This window comes from Hydra vulgaris, chromosome 06 (genome assembly GCF_038396675.1).
Source record: "Hydra vulgaris chromosome 06, alternate assembly HydraT2T_AEP".
In the NCBI taxonomy this organism is placed as follows: domain Eukaryota; kingdom Metazoa; phylum Cnidaria; class Hydrozoa; order Anthoathecata; family Hydridae; genus Hydra; species Hydra vulgaris.
Window position 1 is genome coordinate 55,566,274 of NC_088925.1, and position 19,491 is coordinate 55,585,764.

The 19,491-nt window shown below is 26.8% G+C and overlaps 1 protein-coding gene across 2 annotated transcripts; it reads right to left on the minus strand.

Moving 5' to 3' along the window:
• Positions 1–72: 72 nt before the first annotated feature.
• Positions 73–16,224, minus strand: LOC100207524 (apoptosis-stimulating of p53 protein 2). 2 transcript variants are annotated; one of them, XM_065800516.1, is made up of 8 exons: positions 16,116–16,224; positions 7,632–8,028; positions 2,807–3,018; positions 1,476–2,645; positions 1,201–1,334; positions 934–1,100; positions 654–856; positions 73–545 (listed from the first exon to the last, which is right to left on the minus strand). In XM_065800516.1, the coding sequence occupies exons 1-8, from the start codon at positions 16,137–16,139 to the stop codon at positions 516–518; spliced, it is 2,337 nt and encodes a 778-aa protein (XP_065656588.1). In that variant the 5' UTR covers positions 16,140–16,224; the 3' UTR covers positions 73–515. The 2 variants fall into 2 exon arrangements, with proteins under 2 accessions (XP_065656588.1, XP_065656589.1); XM_065800517.1 differs by lacking the exon at positions 16,116–16,224 and adding an exon at positions 8,823–8,896.
• Positions 16,225–19,491: the final 3,267 nt, after the last annotated feature.

Here is a 19,491-nt window from a genome sequence, read left to right on the forward strand (position 1 = left end):
TTTATCTAAAAAAAGCCTTTCAAAAAGGTCGAAAAAGTACTTTTAAGTTATTCGAGATTAAAAAAAATAAAATAAACATCTATATAACTGTTATTTAATAAAAACAACTTTACATACCAGAACCTAAAACGAGTTCATGCCATATGTACAATTACTACAGGTATTTACAACAATATAAAAATAAAATCATATTACAAAACTTTGAAGTAAAAACATAACAAAGATCACTAAATAAATTTAATATTTAAAAATGTATAAATTTATTTATTTGAAAATTTGATTCATTTGCCATTAATTGCATCCGTCACAATCTTGCTGCTTATCATACAGTGCAAATCTTTTTATAATTCCTCGATATTTTTACGATTCCTCGATATCATTGTTTTGAACCGTGAATGCAACCTTATATTGGTCTCTGAAAAACATTAACGAGCTCTTCGTTAAACTCATTAAAGTCCATTATTATTGGAACTTTCTTAAAGATTATAATCTTTGAGAAAGCAAGGTAGAAAAATTCAAACTTCTGCTGCAATACGAGGAAAATTCTAAAAAAAAAAAGGAAATAAAGATTTAACAAAATTTTCAAACCAAAAGATGCTAAATTAACAAAGCAAAAGTACTTAAATTAAAAAAATATTAAGAAATCATATTACGCCAACTAAATTACACGCGACATATCCAACTTCTCCATTTTTATTGCGACACCACCACCATTCTTTTTCATTATTATCACCTCTTTTTAAAACAGTTAGCGTGTCACCACAATAAAAACTTAGTTCATCGTCGCTCTCAGCTGTGTAGTCGAAGAGAGCGTGAACAAGTCCGCCATTTATACGCCCAACATTTTCTTTACACTCTAATAAAGAATAAAAATAATTAAAGACGAAAAAAAATTTTAATGTTACAAAAAAAACTCGATAAAAGTAATAATACCATGCAAGTAACCAAAGCAATTATCATAGTTGTCATCAAGTTGAGAACATTTATGTGCAGGTGTTTGATAATCAGTGTAGGTCATAGCAAATACTGAAGCACCGTGTTCAACAAGAAACCTACATAACTCAGTATCATTATAAAATGCGGCACAATGCAAAGGAGTCCTAAAAAATATAAATATATATATACAAAGTTACATGTTAACATACTGAAAAAAACGTAAATACAACTTTTAAACTTCCATAAGAAGCATAAAATATGTACCATCCATTATTGTCAGCTGAATTGATATCACAACCAACTTCAACAAGGAAACGTACAACGTCTTTATGATTACCGCATACAGCATTGTGTAAAGCAGTGATACCTTCAGGATTGGCACGACTTGGATTAGGAACCTAATTGAAAATATTATTGAAAAATAAAAATTATTGAATGAATTCAATAAGTGAGAAAACAAAAATTAAACAGATTATTAAAAAAAAAGAAGCTAAAAAACAACGAAAAAGTGAAGGTGAAAAATGTAAAATTCAAAAAACCTGGTTCAAAATTTCTTTAACTAATCCCAACTCTCCTTCTAATGCAGAATCAAGCAACAATGCAAAAGGGTCTAGCACTAGTTTACGTTTAGGTTTTCTAGGTTTATCAGGTTTCATAAGAATAGGTGGAGGCATTTTCTCAGGAGGTAAGCTTATAATTAATGGAACAGGAACATTTTCAAAATCATCAGACTCACTATCATATGGTGATTGAGGAATCAAGCTTCCAGTCCAAAGATCTGTTTGAGTTTCATTAATCTCATCAATGTCAGCGAAAGAAAGTTCAAATCCATCAGGTTCACTAGGAAAGTCATTAGGATAATCAGGCTGTGGAATAAAAATTTCTTTGTCGTATTCAGAAACAGTTATATCATTTGACGGTTTCACATAATATGCTGCAATGCTATCATCAATTTTATCAAGGTTGTTGTTTTCCATCATTGGTTTAACTGACAAGGTTGGTTTAACAAGTATTAAAGGTTTAGAACTATCATCAGATTTATTTGTAATTGAATTTAGAGCTGAATCATTTGACTTTATGACAATTTTGTCTGAATCAAATGAGAGTGATAAATCAGAATATGGGGTTGAGTTAGTCAAGCTATTTAGAGGTGTAGTGTTGATAGACTTTTTGTCTTCTAGTAATTCTCCTTTTATATCTTGGCGAAGCAATGTAATATTTTCCTCGTTATTTTTAGTGGTATATATAGGAATTTCCTTTTTTTCAACAATAGAGACAGGAGTTGTACGTTGAGGAGGTAAGGGTTTGGGTAATTTAAATGTAGATAAATTCTTTTTAAATTCTTCTAGAGTTAAAGGAGTGTCAGCTGACAAAGTTTTTGATACTTGCTCAACAGAATTTTTGTTTAATGATTCCTTTTCAGTAGCAACTATATTAGAATTTATGTCAACTACATTAGGCTTGTTTCCTACTGAGCGCTTTCGATTTAAAGTATCTTGCAAATAAGTGTCATTAAAACGTAACTGCTGATTATCTTTTGAAACATCTATTTCTTTCTGATTTCCAGGTTGATTATTTTGATTTTTTAATGCATTGCCAAGTTCATTCATACGATTGTTAAGCTCTCGCAGCTCAGCTTTTTTTTCTAGTATAATGTCTCGTTGAAGCTGAAGTTGATGACTTTGCTGAGAGCTCATTTCATTTCGTACCTATAACAACGTAATTAAGAAGAATAAAGCTATTACAAACTTTTAACTAAATAATAATAAGTTATCATAATTTTATTTTTTCTGAATTGTTAAAAAATTAAAAAAATCTAAACCTATGAGTTACATATACATTGAATTACAAATTAAAAAAAACAACTGACTATAAGTTCATTTCGTAATCGATCCACTTCATCCTTTGCAGCTTGAATCTTTTTTCTTCTGTTAATACGCTCAGGTGTTGGTACAGATGCTCCAGATGCACTATTTCTACGACTATCTAACTGATGAGTTAACACATCAACCTTTTTAACTGCTTCAGCTAACTCGTTTTGTTTTGAAGCAAAGATGGATCGAACTTTATTAAGTTCATAACCTACAACAAAAAAAAAACATAATGATGACAAGATCATCATGTTTTTGATAATAATTATGATATCATGATTATGATAATGTCAACATTTATAATCATCATCATCATCAAGTAAGAATTAAGGAAAAAGATTTTTAAATAAATATCTGATTAATAATATAAGAAAAGCTATATGGCAAGGAAAGAAACTAATTAATAAGGTTGAATTAATGCGTTAATAAGACCAGAACCATTCAAAAAAAAAAAATTGAAAATAACTTGCCTAATAAAATAATAAAACATGAGCTATACAAATTAAAAAATAATTCAGTTTGATAGTTTGAAGTGATAATAATGATTTATTCTTAGATTTTATATAATGCTGATTGATTTCTAATAGCAAAGAAATCACTTTTAAAAATAAAATTTATAGTTAGAAATAATAACAAAGAAAACCAGTGAAAAGTAAAGATTGAATAGAAACACAAGAAGAAATAAGCTTCTGAGGAAGAAAACAGCTTCTGAGCCTGCTCCAGAACCATTCATATATTCAATATAACCATTCATTAGAAAAATCGTGGATTCAAAGTGAACAATAAAAGCATGTCCAATGAGGTAACACTTAGAAAACTATTTTTAGGGATAACTTAAGAACCTTAGATGGACATTAATATTATCAAAAAAGTTTAACAAAATTTATTTTTGGCTATCTAAATATTATTTTTGAAATTTTTATATAACTTTGCTTGATTTGACCTTTAATTTTCAAGGATCTTGAGGATAAAATTTTTTTTATAAAGAAATGTTTGAAATTTTGTTATAAAGTACACATTTAGGAGGTGAACGCAGACATTTCTCAATAATGCTGTTTTTTCGAGCTACCTTATGGATACATATTTTTATTGTTAACTTATCTACTTAAGATTGTAGATGTAAAATATTCTTTTTCTGGAAAACAAAACTTTTTTAAATCCATCGATCTACATTTCACTTTATTTTTGCGAAAAATATTAAAATAATAATTATTAAATATTTTTCGTAAAAAAATAATAAATATTAAAAATCAGCAAAAAAACTTTTTGCTGTTTTTTAATTATTTTACTTAAAGAATGCTATGCTGGATTTTATCTTTACCTTTAGATTCAGAAATTATCATCTAAATAAATTGTCTACTATTTTCATTCTTTGTGTTGTAGTTAACTTCAAAATAACTTCTTGTCTGCCTAATTTTTTTAGCACATTTTGTCAATAACCCAAAAGATCCTTATTTATTAATATTATTAATACCAGCCGTTATTTCAAACACTTGAACTATACAAATTTACGAGAGTATACAAAACATCAAAAACAATATACAACAATATACAAAACAATACTAAATGAATTAATTTTTTACATATTCCCTTCGCTATAGATTATTTTAAAAATAACTAAAATAGATTATTTTAAAAATAACTAAAATAGATTATTTTAAAAATAACTAAACTTACTCAAGTTATATATATTCAATTAACTGTTTTTTAAATAGATAAATAAAAATATTTGAACTATATATATTTAAAAAGTATAATGCAAATATAGAATAATATAGCATTATCTATGATTCAATATACAATCAGAAAAAATACAAGAAAAAAAAAAAAGAAAAAAAAAATCTGGTGAAAAAAGATGTTTAATGGAAGTTAGTAATATTATTAGATGTGTATATTAACCTAAAATAACAAATTGAACAACAGAGATTATGCTTTTGCTTTTTTTTTTTGAAGTTTTAACAAATCTAAAGATTTTTACAAAACTAAAACCAACAATTTTATGCCCAACAGGATTATTATTCTAATGTTGTAGAGCTAATAACATTGTACCAGGGTTTATAAGAGAGCTGCCTCTATGAGACCTCGATAAGAGCTGCCTCTATGAGACCTCTATAAGAGCTGCCCTATGAGACTTCTATAAGAGCTGCCTCTATGAGAAATGAAAATTTAACAAGACAGCTTTAGAATTAAGAGATTAGATCACCCTAAATGGGTGATCTGATCTCTAATTCTAATCTCTATGGATGATTCAAATATTTTTAACTAATATGATATTTCCATATATTAAGTGTTTGTAATTGTAACTTTCTTTTATTTAGTATTATTTTTTTCCGATTTTATACTATTTTAAATACATTTTATATATTTTATTATACACTTTATATATTTTAATCAATTTTGATCCTTAAAATGAAAACTATTATATTGTTTTGACGTTTAATGATCTCACACTTTTGAGACCATTATAACAATTTAAGTAACAACAATTTAAATTGCTTAAATTGTTATAATGTTTAAAAAGAATGTTTTATAAAATGCTTTTCAAATCAAAAGCTTGCATTATTACTTGAACTTCAAAAAAAATTACCATTTTGATTTATTTTAATTTTTATTATTTAAAATTGAATAAAATTTTAAACTGAAAAATTTGAAATATTTATGAGCAGCCATGGCACAGTTGTTAAAGTATAGCTCAGAACAAAGAGGTTTGTGGTTCAACGCCAGCTCTAGCGACATAGATAGGAAAGGAGGTGTGAACTTCCTGGTTAAATGCTTCCTGTGGTGCTCTGTGATAAGACCAATAAGTCTTCTTGGAGTACCTTATTATTATATTTAAAAAAAAATCTAATATGATCTGAAAATGTGTTTATTCCACCAATTAAAAATATTGGTACTTTTTATTATTCAGTGTTATTGTTTATTCAAAATAACTTTCATGGTTTTTTTTATATACTGTGAACTAAAGATCATTACAGTCTCAAAACTTTCTTTATTAAAATAATCAAAAACAATTAGTTACTAACTTGATAACTTCAAATTTCTGATTTTGAAAGTATTTAAATTTTTTACTATTAAGTTTGCCTGGCAAAAACCTTGCATAAAAATCACTAAATGAGTTAAGCAAGCATCAATGAGTTGACTCTTAAAAACTTAGCATTCAACATTCTTGACTGAAAACTAAGTTAAATAGAGTTGATTCAAACTATCTTATCACTATTGCCAAACAGCAACATGCAGTAAAATACATAAAATTTGATATTATTTTAAAATACTCCTTTTATTTTAAAATAATATCAAATTTACAGCAATTTCTCTTTGATTTATCATCATTGCCTTATTTTGAAGTCATTACAAGTTGCATTTGAATTTTGAAAAATGCTCTAATTGTCAGTTTTTCTTAATTTAAAAAAAAACTTGCAAATTATAGGGTTAATCACTATTTAAGCTACTAGTAAAATAAGATAGTGAGATAGAGAACACAAAAACAACTCAAAAAGCTGCAAACTATCGAAACAACCGGTGATACATAAGTTATTGAAAAAATTTTAATTCAATTTTTTTTTGCTAATTAATCATCACATGGTATGCATAAAAAATCTATGAAATGTTTATTTTATTAATTAAAAACAAATTATACGATTAAATGCAACAGAACAAGAACTTTTTTGATAACCTCTCAAAATATTTTTTTTTAAAAAATCAAAATACATAAAAAAGTGAAATTTTAAATAATTACGAAAAAGAAGAATTAGTACAAAATACAACCTATGATAACTTAAAAAGACTTGAAACTGGTTTTTCATTTTCTGATAAAAAGCTATCTGGTCATCATACATCCTAAAGTAAAAAAGCCAGACTAAAGACATTTGTCTATAGTCAAAAAATGGAAAAATCAAGAGTTTTGTACTGGCTGTGTTTCAAGTATGACATAATGACAACTTTTGAGGGTATGTGGCCTAAAAGATTTACAAAGGATGTTGACTAGCTTAATCAGAAAAAGTTTTGATTGATTGCATCAAATCAAAACTGAAAAAATTAATATAAATTTTTTACAGTTGACAATCAAAGTTGTGAAAGCAAAATTGAAATCTATAGCAGATAATAGAGTTTTAAATGTAAAAAATAACAGACTTTTATTCACAAATAAATACTTTAATTTAGATAAAAATCCAAACAGTTTTTTCTTTACTTTTTAATAAGATATTAAAGTTTTTATTATGTCCAATAACTTATGCATCATCTGTTAAAATCATTTTAGAGCACATAGAAATAGTCATAGGAAAAGATGTCACTTTTTTTTTTTTTTTTTTTGATAATTCACCTCCTCAAGGCCCAAAGGCCACTAAAGACGAGGAGGCTACTTAATTGTGGTTATAACCCTCTCTCAACTCTATAACTCCGAAACACGAAACTTGACGAACAAGGCCGCTGCGCGGAGAAACAAGTTGAGCGCGGTACTACCAGGGATGTGGTGGGGATCGAACTCGGAACCTCTCTCTATGAAGCGAGAGGTTCCGATTTCGATCCCCATTCCGAGTTCGATCCACTTAGGTAAATGATCACAGAAAAATAAATGAAATTTTTTTTTTTGACAGCAACCATGATAGTAATTTTAATTTCATGGTAGTCAAATTAATGCTAAACTTTCTTTATGTAGAAAGAGATGGACCATATTGCAATAAAACTAAATGTTGTATTACTAGAGAAAATCTAACTATATTTACAACACATTTTATATAAATAACAGCATCTCAGGAAATAAAAATTAAAAGATACATAAAAACTGAATATTATCAAAATTGATAAAAAATAAATTTTGTTTACCTAACTCAATATTAGTAAACTTCTTTATGTTCAAATCATGCAGAAGCTGATTTCTATTCTGCATTTTACCCATATTTTGATAAGTTTGTCTAAGCATTCTTGCATATTGTTCTTTTTCAGGTTTAATTTCTGGGGTGCTAGGACTTAGTGTAGTTGATTGAGGGGAAGAAATGCGTGCCTGTTTCGATCCAGGTGCAGATGGACCAGTAGGAATCATGTCTTCAGACATAGACTGAGATCCGTTTTGAATTTTAAAGCGTGTTTTAAAGTCTGTGTGCATTCTCATTAGTTGCTTTTGTTTCTCCATAATTTCCTGGCTGTTGTAAAGGATTTGTTGGCGTTGACGATCTGCAAGATCTTGCACCTCCTGGAGCGTCAACTGAGCACGCTGGAAACCCTGTTAAAAATATTTTTAATTAACTATTTGTTTAAAATAGTTAGTGAAACACTAACCTCTTATTATTAAATAAATATCATAAAAAAGTCTAATACCATCAGTAATATACGCAATATATAAGCAATAATTATACTTTTAACATTTTCAATAATCTAAACACTAACAACAATAATTTATACTCATAAAATCATTTCTTTTGTATACTACATAACATAATCAGTAAATCAAAATTTTGTATACTATACATAATGACTTATATATATATATATATATATATATATATATATATATATATATATATATATATATATATATATATATATATATATATATATATATATATATATATATATTTATATATATATATATATATATATATATATATATATATATATATATATATATATATATTTATATATATATATATATATATATATATATATATATATATATATTTATATATATATATATGAAAATATTTTTTCTTATACCAGTTGACATTTATTTAAAGTTTATAACAAATTTTTTCATAAAGATTTTAAAAATCAAAGTTATGCAAAATCAATTAAAAAAATAACAACAATGTTAGCAACAATCTTGAATTTATAATCTTTTAAAATTAAAAAAAGAAAGTTATAAATATAATCTATTAGAATCATTACATTTTTAAATACAGTTATAAAACATTATTCTCTTAATCGTATTTATTTAAACAGTATAAATATAAATATAATATAAATAATTCTATAAATTTTATGCAAATTTATAATCTTTTAATATTTGTAAAAGCTTACCATCATGATTTACTAAATGCAAAATAACAAAATATATGAGATTTGCTTTTAAGAGTAAGGCAGAATAAAGCTGAATAAAAAGTTATATGAGATTTGCTTTTAAAAGCAGAATTAAGCTGAATAATTTATTACTTTTAAGCTAAATAATTCAAATCGAAAATTAAATTATTTAAAAAAAGAAAGTTTAAAGTATGAATGAAAGAAAAAATTAACAATAAATCTATAAATAAAAACAGATATATATATATATATATATATATATATATATATATATATATATATATAATAAAACTTTAAATAACGCATAGTGTCACTAATGTCAGATTAGCTCCATTTCCAGCTTTTTAATAACTTTTAAATATAACTGTAGTAGTATAATGTATGATAGAAGCTGGAAATCTGACATAAGTGACACTATGCGTGTCTGGATGATGAGTTATGTATTGAGGTTGTTTTTAAAGTTGTTGAACTAATGGCATGCTCTGATATTATTAAACATTGTGAAAGTTCAATATGGTTTCCATGCAAGCAGCGTTGTTTGAGGCTGGTTAATCCAAAACTTTGTTTGGTTTGGTAATTTGGTTTGGTAATCCATACATTTGCTTTATAAGGTAAGCTTAATTGATGTTATTGTTTTTTTTTGAACATATTTAGAAATGATCAAGTAAAGCAATCCTTTCAAAATGATAACCACTGTAAAAATATGCACAACAATACAACACTCTGCTTCATATTATTTACAATAATCTTATCAATTATTACTTAGTTTTCTCCACAAACTAATAACAGAACTAATCAATGTTTTGAGATTCAAGGCAACCAGGCGATGTGTTCAATCTGGGCAACTCCATGTGAAAACATCCAAGACATGCAATCCTTAGCCTTTTTTGTTGAAATTGCTGATTTTTATACCATTTTTATAATTTATTGAAAGATTTTAATAAATTATAAACATGTCATCATCAAATGTTAACTATCATTTTACTGGGGTAAAATTTTCAAAAAGCCAATATAGCTTTCAAAAGTTGCTCTAAATAATAAATAATTTAGTTTAAGTTATTAAAAAGAATTAGAGAGTGGTTTTTTCTGAAACTGAAATAAATATGTACATATTATTTATTACTTGAAAAAAGGTAAATTTTAGGAAATCAAAAAAAAAAAAAAAAGATGTTAAGTTGACAGTTATCTAATTTAAACAGATTTGACCAGATCAAAATGTTCCTTGTTGTTGTTGACATGCATTCACTGCTTGCTTGGTAATTTTACAAAAGCTAATCCTAAAATTTAAACATAATAGTTTTAATTTCATTGGGGTAATATTAAAATGCAGATGTAGCTTATTTATTATATGAACTTTTTTTTCAAAATGTTTTGAGCAAATTTGCCCTTTTAAAAAGCGCTGATTCATGTTTTCTAAAAATCTTTCTGTATGGCCAAGTTAATTGCATAAAATCTTTCTGTAGGGCCAAGCCATCTCATAAATTAAAATAAGAATAAGGAGAGTGGTCTTTTTGTAAAAATTACATTTAAGAAATACTTAATGAAAATATCAGTCAGGTTTCCTGAACTCTGTGGTAGCTCTCAGATTCCATCAACAACTGAAAAATATCAAAGTATTAACAGTGCCATGTTGCGCATGGATGGTGTCCCTACTTGTACTTTTGGTGTGCTTTGTCAAGGCCATATTTGGAGCCTTTTGTTACGGCTTAGAGTTTATTAATAGTAATGAGGCATTTGCTTGGACTATTAAACAGTGTACTGAGTACTGTCTATGCTTTGAGTCAAGTTCTTTAACTAATTTAAAAATGATTAAAGTACCAAAACTATAAAACACAAAAAACAATCATATCACCTAGCTCTCTAACCTATCATTCACTAATATTCGAGGTCTTCGAAGCAACTTTTCTTCTGTTGAGTCTTATCTCTTGCAAAGTTCACCAGACCTACTTGTTCTTTGTGAGACTAATTTGAGTTCGGCTATCTCATCTTTTGATCTTAGTGTTGATAGTTATCTTCCTTTAATTCGTAAAGACTCCAACAGTCACATGCTTTGTCTGGGCATTTACATTCATAAGAATTCACCCATTTGTCGGAAAACTAGTTTTGAATGCACAGACTATTCTTTTATGTGCTTTCGTTTAGCATTATTATTTCGTTTATGTGCTTTCGTTTTGTCTAACGCCAAAGCCTGCTATTCTCAGGTCATGAAATCTCGTATCTCATCTCAAAAATTAGGCTCTCGTGACTTCTAGAGAATCTTTAATAGTATCAATAATAAGGGCAAATCTGTAATTTAACCTCACATGTAAGGTTCAGACTTTGTCACCTCACCTAAAGGCAAAGCTGAATTGTTTGCTAAAAACTTTTAATCAATATTACCTCTTGATTCCGCTAGTTGCGTTCTACCTGATATTGCCAAAAAACAGGTTGATCGATTGCTTGACATTCGTATCACTCCAGCATCTGTATCTAAAGTGATTTCCTGCCTAGACTCTTCTACAGCTTGAGGCCCATACACCATATCTGTTATTGTTTTGCAGAAGTGTTCTCCGGAGCTGTCGCTTACTCTCAAAACTCTGTCGCTTACTATACTCTCAAAACTATTCAACAAGTGCTTATCAGAGTCTTGTTTTGCAGCCTGCTGTAAGGCGGCATCCGTTATCCCTATCTTTAAGAATTCTGGAGAGCAATCTGATTTGTCTAACTATCGTCCCATTAGTCTTCTTTCTATCATAAGCAAGATTTTTGAATCTTAAATTAACAAACACTTAATTTCTAATCTTGAATCTAATAACTTACTGTAACTCGATCTTCTCGTTCTACGGCTGATTTGCTAACAGTAATAAACGATAGGTTTTATCGTGCATTAGATAAAGGTGAAGAGGTTGAGTCATCACTTTTGACATTTCTAAAGCTTTTGATCAAGTTTGGCATGCTGGTCTTCTCCATAAGCTTTCTTCTTACGGTGTATCTGGTAACATCTTTAAAATCATTAAATCCTTCCTTTCCAATCGTAGTATAAAAGTTGGACTTTTATACTACGATTGGACAGCACTCTTCTTCATATTTTGTAACTTCAGGGGTTTCTCAAGGTTCTATCCTTGGCCCTACACTCTTTAATTTACATTAACGATCTTCCAGATATTCTCACATCTAAGGTAGCATTGTTTGCTGATGATACTATCATTTATTCTTGTCGTGATAAGAAACCAACACCCTCTGATTGCTTGGAGGGGGCATTGAACTTGAAAAGGATCTCACTTCTGCTACAGCATGGGGCTCACAGTGGCTGATAAACTTTAATTCAGATAAAACTCTCTTTCAGCCAATTTAAATTTAAAATATATAGAAAGATCTGAATTATTGCGATAATGATTGGCTGAAATTCTAAATTTCAGCCAATCATTATCGCAATAATTCAGATCTTTCTATATATATGAATAGTAATGTACTCAATGAGTTATTTACCCCATCTTCTAGGATTAACTCTTACTTCCAATCTTTCTTGGAAACCATATATCAAATATATGGGGCGGATCGGATGATTCCCTTTCTCTTTTAGATAAAGTGCAAAAACACATTGTAAACATAGTTGCCTTTGCAGCCAACCTCCAACTATTATCACATCGTCGTAATGTTGCTTCTCTTTCTCTTTTCTTTAAATACTATAACAGGACCTCTCTAAAGAGAAAGCACCTCTTGCGCTATCTACTAAAATTCATTCTCGTGTTACTCGTCATTCAATTAAGTGTCATCCTTTTTCTGTGACTGTTCCTAAGCTCCTAAAACTCTTATTCATCAAGTTTTTTTCCTTGAACATCAGTTCTTTGAAATCCACCTCCTTCATCTTGCTTTCCTGATTCATATAATTTTTTCTGTGACTGTTCCTAAGTGCTCCTAAAACTCTTATTCATCAAGTTTTTTTTCCTTGAACATCAGTTCTTTGGAATCCACGTCCTTCATCTTGCTTTCCTGATTCATATAATTGCAATCTCTTAAGTCGCCTGTCAATTAATATCTTGCTCTACAATCTTTATCTTTCCTCTTCTAGTAACTTTCAACTCTAATTAATGGTTGCTTGCAGCCATGTCGGAAGCAAAGATGTTTAAAAATATATATATATGTTTTATGGTAAAACCTTAGTATCAAATTTTTTTGCTAACCTGATGCCAACCTCTAACAGACTAAGGTCAGCAAATTATAGCCGACCTTATATTTCTTTATTCCAAGGGTTATATATATATATATGTATATATAAATATATATATAGCCTTTCTGGAAGCACACCTTGTTCGTCCTTGTTTAGAGTAATTTTTTTAGACAAACTGACCACAGCAGTTTGCATCTTTTAACTTATAAAGCGTTTTAATAATTTGAGGCAAAAAGCTAAACTTATCTACTAAGAAAAAAAAATCTTAAAAAAAGAAACAAAATTGTAACAAAATATTAAGTTTAATTAAATAAACTAGAAATTTTAATAATTAAAAAAAGTAAATAAAAATATTTTTTTTTTAAACAAAATTTTCATACAACTTATGTATTCTTTTTTTTAAAGTCATTGTTGAAAAACACATTATCTTTTATAACAATTTAACAACAATTGAAAGTTTTGATATACAATTTATTCACATTTTTTCTCAGTCCATTTAATTAAGAAACTAATTTGCTATATACACTAGAACTATGAGAAATTTTGTTAATCTTTTTTTCTTACGTTTATTTGTTTTGTACGTCTTTTTGCTTTTAAAAATGTTTTTGCTAAATTTGACATTTTTTTCTCAATACTTATGCAATAGGAAAATGAAAAAATTAATTGTTATTCATTTGTAAATTTTTTGATTAATAATTTTTGTAATGAGGGAATAAGTTAAATAAAAGAACAACATGGTTTTTTAAATAAATATATTTACCGCATTTGATGCATGTCTAAAACTTTTTCCTTTATAATGCCCAATTTCCAACATTAATACAAATTACTAGAGATAATGAACATAAAGATTGCTGTATTAAAAAATATGCATTTAAAAAATTAAAAAAAAAATTTAAATAGGCTCCTAAACATTTCGTTAAAAAAGTTCAGTAAAGTAACAATGCACTAGCCCACAAGTTTTTGGAGCATCGTCAATAACAATAGTTTATCAGGAAATAAACTATTGGGTTTAAATGCACTATTTGAATAATCCTACAAAAGTACAGACTATTTCAATGGGGGTATTAAAAACAATCAAATATCTTATATTTAAATATTAGTATTAATGACTTTTTATTTTTTCACATGAAAAACTTAATGAAAAAAAAAATTTCTTTTTACATATAAATAGCAATTAGTTTTCTCGCTTTCTTGTGCATTGATAAAAACAGTAAAGTTTAGTTAAAATATTTGAAAAACCAATTTAAAAATTGTCAGTGATTCTAGCGCAAATTACAAAGTATTCCATTGATATACTGACTGAAAAAAGTCGCGAAAAAATTGTATATCAAAAAATATTTTTAATTTTCGTAATATTCTTATCTACTTTTTTCCTCGACATATTAATTTTGGAAGTGGAAAATAACAAAGGACCTAAAAATGAGAAAACAAAAACAGTAAAATATTTAGGTATATTACTTTTTTGAGAACAATTTTCTTTTTTTAATAATAAATGTTTTAGCTTATTTTATTTAGATTTTCTATTTCGCATAGTCTTCGGTTCTTTGAGTGTCTAAAAAAATTACTTTAGGCATGGAAGAACAAGGCGTGCAAAGGCATGCACTTCCCGGTAAGGCTTGATATATATACAATATTGTCAAAAATAAGTTTAAATCTGCTATAAATTACTACATTGTTTGGTAAATATAAATTTGTAGAAACTTTGTAAAAATGTATAATTATTTTTTATTAATAATGATTATAGATTACACATCTTCCCAGGAGATGCGTGTGGTTTTTTATCTCGTTTGTCTAGGCACAATTTTTTTAATTAGACAACTTGGTCACGGCCGTTTGCAAGTTTTATAATATTAGGAGTTTCAATACTTTGCAAAAAAAAAGTTTTGAAAACAAAGAAAGCAAAACTTACAAAATAGGAAATTAAAATGAAATAAAAAAAAAAAAAATAACAATTTAAGTAGTTTTTATTTTCGTTTCTTTAAGGTGGTTGCTATTTTAGCAGCAAAATCCCAGCACTATCCAATTTTTCATTGTTTTTCTTTAAAACCCTGATACTCATATACTTTCTTTGTAATCATTTATCTTCTTTTTTTTTGTTTATAAAAAATCTTTCTATTGTATGTTTTTGAATGATAAACATTTCTTCACAGTCAGATTTCTTATAGCATTTAAGCCTCTCAATGTATTTTCTAAGTAAGGCACACTCACATTTATACATAGTTTTTAAACTTCATTTATGCCATGTCATCTACACATTTTTCATATAGCCTTAATTGTTTCATATTACCTTTCTATTTCTGTATGTTTTTTATCCTTAACCTTTTAACGCTTCATAATTTTGGATATCTGCTGCTTTTAAAGATTCAGCTTAGTGCGCTTAGTTCAACCCGCCCTCTGCCTTTTGGTCTACTATACTATATGCTATTGTGAAATATACATAAACAATTATTAATAAATCTTTGCTTGAATTTTGTGCTTTTATATTGGACAGCTGTCCAACACCTTTTAATAGTTTTTAACCAACTCTTACTCGAACATAATCTTTTCTCTTTCTTCCCTGAGGCTCCTACGACTGAATGTGTAACTGGTTTTCAATTCGGGTTGCGGATGATAAATGTTAATTTAACAAGTATATGTATTGCAAAAAAAGACTTTTGAAATACTGAATTTAATAACAACCACCCTTAAAAAATGAAAATAAAAACAGTACACAAATTATTTAAATCATTAATTTTTTATCTAAATTTATTTTAATTTCCTATTTTGTTTGTTTTGCTTTCTTAATTTTAGAAACTTAGTTTTTTCCACAAAGAATTGAAATGCTTAATATAATATAACTTGCAAACCGCTGTGACCAAATCTAAATAAAAAAACTTTTGTTTTTTTATTTAGACTTGGTCACAGCCAAAACTTTGTAGATAAACAAGACCAAAAAATCACATGCGTTTCCTGGGAAGGTTTGAATTACTAGTAACTAAATGTTAACAATTTTTAACATGATTATATTGACATAAATAATAACTATACTGGATGTATAGTTATTTACTTTATTAGGTTCTACTATATTGAGTTTCGTCTTCATTAATATTTTTAACACCATCTCTTGCAAAACAAAATAAAAGTATCTAAATAAAAAAAGCAACCTGTTTCTGCACCATCATGCTCATTATTGAATATGATTAGCCAAAAAAAGAATTTATTTACATTCATTAGATTTCCAAATGTATTATTTGCAGCTGTAAAAGAAATAAATATATCAACTATATATATATACAAAATAACTAAATACTCATCTTGATGAAGGCTGTAATGAACTTTTTTTTTTTACATCAATTTATTTTCATCAATTGAGTGATGAAAATTTTTTCAATGTTAGAGGACCAAATTATTACATTTTAGAATTCATATTAGTTTTGCTTTATACAGTAGTGAAAATACTTAAATCTTGTTTGTAGAAAAATGCTCAATATTTAAAAAAATAAATAATTTTTTAATAATCAAATTAAACAATAAATGTATTAATGTATATATACATATACACACACATATATAATATATACATATATATGTGTATATATATACATATATATGTGTATATATATACATATATATATATATATATATATATATATATATATATATATATATATATATATATATATATATATATCTTATACTGCTGATTTAGGTGAGCAGTGTGACATCATACAGAAATAGCCTGCTGTTGGGGGCTTCAATACATACATCGACTGACAAATAGCCTGACTTGCAGTAGTGCTTCTACATCAGCTGAGGGTTTGGGATGGGGCAGCAATCTTTTTATTTATTGTTATATATGTATTTGTGTGTGTATATATATATATATATATATATATATATATATATATATATATATATATATATATATATATATATATATTATATATATATATATATATATATATATTTATATATTTATATATATTTATATATATATATATATTTATATATATTTATATATATATATATATTTATATATATATATATATATATATTTATATATATATATATATTTATATATATATATATACATATATATATATATATATATATATATATATATATATATAATATATATATATATATATATATATATATATATATATATACACACACAAATACATATATACATATATATGTGTGTATGTATCTGCTTTTGTGTGTGTGTGTGTGTGTGTGTGTGTGTGTGTGTGTGTGTGTGTGTGTGTGTGTGTGTGTGTGTGTGTGTGTGTGTGTGTGTGTGTGTGTGTGTGTGTGTGTGTGTGTGTGCTTTCATACAAATAATCAGGCAGTTTTAAATCAAACTTACAGCTTAAAGATTTAAAAAATAGTATTGCAAACATATTTAAAAACTTTTTACTCTTATCCACATTATAAATGAAGAGAAACAAACAAAACAGAAAACTAAGTTTATTTACACATTTCATTTGTTTTCATTGTTTTTTAAAATGTTACTTAAATACAAACGCAAAGAAACAATAAAAAACTTTCTGCACTTAAAATAAACTTTTCTAGAAGTGACATTAATATCTTTTATAATCTATGTTTAAACATAAAGAAATATTATAAAAATTATTAAAAAATTTAAAGAAAACCCATTTAAATACTATCACAGATATTCTTCTATACAGATATTCTTCTATTATATGCGTACACACAAATGTTCAAGCTTCGAATAAAATAAAATACTGAGTAAACAATACTAAAATACTCGAAACAATAACGATTGCATGCTCTTTTGATATTTTATTTTTATGTAGCCATAAATCGCATTTATCATGAATATTTTTTTAATCTTGGGGTACATATTTTATCGTTTATTTATTTAGTGATGCAAAGTAAATACAGATACTCTTTTATATAAATTGCTTAAATTTTTTTTCTTTGGAATAATTGTAAAAATAATGCGCTCAATATTATTCAACAAGAAACTAAGATCTGAGAAAAATAATATCGAAATACAAGAATTTCATTTACAAATAATATTTTAACTATAACCAAAAAAATCATATACTTTAAAAGTGCTAACCACCCATTATAAGAGCAGCATTCTTTTGTTGATGTTATATGAACATCAATTAAAATCATTTCTATTACATTCCATAGTAATACATTAAATAAAAAGTTAAAGCCTATTGGTTTAAAAATATTCTGAATGACATCATAAGGAAAGTTTATAGTTAGGGGGTTAAAACTACTTCAATTTAATTTTAAAAATCTAATTGCAGACTTTATTCGGTAATTATTCGGCATGCGTATTCAAATCTGTTTACTGTTGCTAATAAAAGCTGATATTTAAATACTTTATATGCAACAACTAATTTCAAAGACCAATAATACGGAGAAAAATTTTAGAATTAATGAGTAGAAACAGATATGGATAAGTGTTCTAAAAGCTTTTGAACAGGTTAATCAATCATTAAACAAATAAATGAGTATTACGAGTACCCAGTTATCCATTTCAGAATTTAGACTTGACTATTACTTTAGTAAGAAACGAGTATCCGACATAAAAAATAATTCTTTTAGAATTATTGAAATTAAATAATGAAAATAAGATTTCAAAACTGTTACTTCCGCAATTAAAGGTCTAAAATAAACCAATACTATAATATCTTTTAGAGCCAATAACTTGAAAAAATAAAAAAATGAAGCCTCCTCGACTTTATACTTGTCAAAATACTACTATAAAATGTAATAAAAGTTTGTAAAAAATGTTTTGAAATCCTTGCAGACTCACGTAAAATTTTTAAAAACCTTAGTCAGATAACAGACTGCAGAGCTGACGACACCGGGGATCTTGCCCCTCCCCACTTTTTTTCTAAAAGATCTTTTTTTTTTTTAAAGAAAACTCTTTGTATTGAGGACTTTTTTAAAAAATTGAAGATTGTGCTCCTCTACTTTGAAACTCGAGTCGTCGGCCCTGGACTAAGAATTTTAAAACTTTAACGCGATACTGTTGATTAGTAGGTTATTGAAAAATACCAGTTCAAATCCGGTCACATTGATCCAAAAATCTTGATTACTTTAGCACGAAAATAACTTGTCAAAACAACTTTTGATATAGGAACTTTTAGCAAGTTTTTTTTCAGACAATATCTTTAAATAAAAGAGTATTGTATATATAACGTCATAAAATAGCAGGTGTCAGCAGCGGAATTGTAAGTTTAAACTCCAGTTCAACGTAAGAGTACAACTTTTGTAAAACTCGTCTTATTAGCTCTACTATTGTAATGTTTCCTTCACAATCAGTAAAATAATTAAAAACTAATTGTCTAAAAAAAAAGGATCATTTATCATTAAAGACGTTAAACCCTGATTAAATTTATCGTTAAGTTTGTCAAATATAGTAAATTTATAAAATATTTTAAAAAATCTATAATTTTAAATCAAATCTGCAATACTATTGCAAAAATAAAACTCTTTTTTTTTATTCAAAGTTAAAGCAGTACAAAGTTTTATATAATAATAAGTTAAGAT

Bases quoted from the DNA above. Each gene is read 5' to 3' on its own strand.
- LOC100207524 (XM_065800516.1), bottom strand. From the start codon at position 16,139: ATGAGCATGATGGTGCAGAAACAG. The intron at 1,101-1,200 runs GTACATATTTTA...TATATTTTTTAG, and splicing joins TCAGCTGACAATAATGGATG to GACTCCTTTGCATTGTGCCG. The intron at 857-933 runs GTATTATTACTT...ATTCTTTATTAG, and splicing joins TTGCTTTGGTTACTTGCATG to AGTGTAAAGAAAATGTTGGG.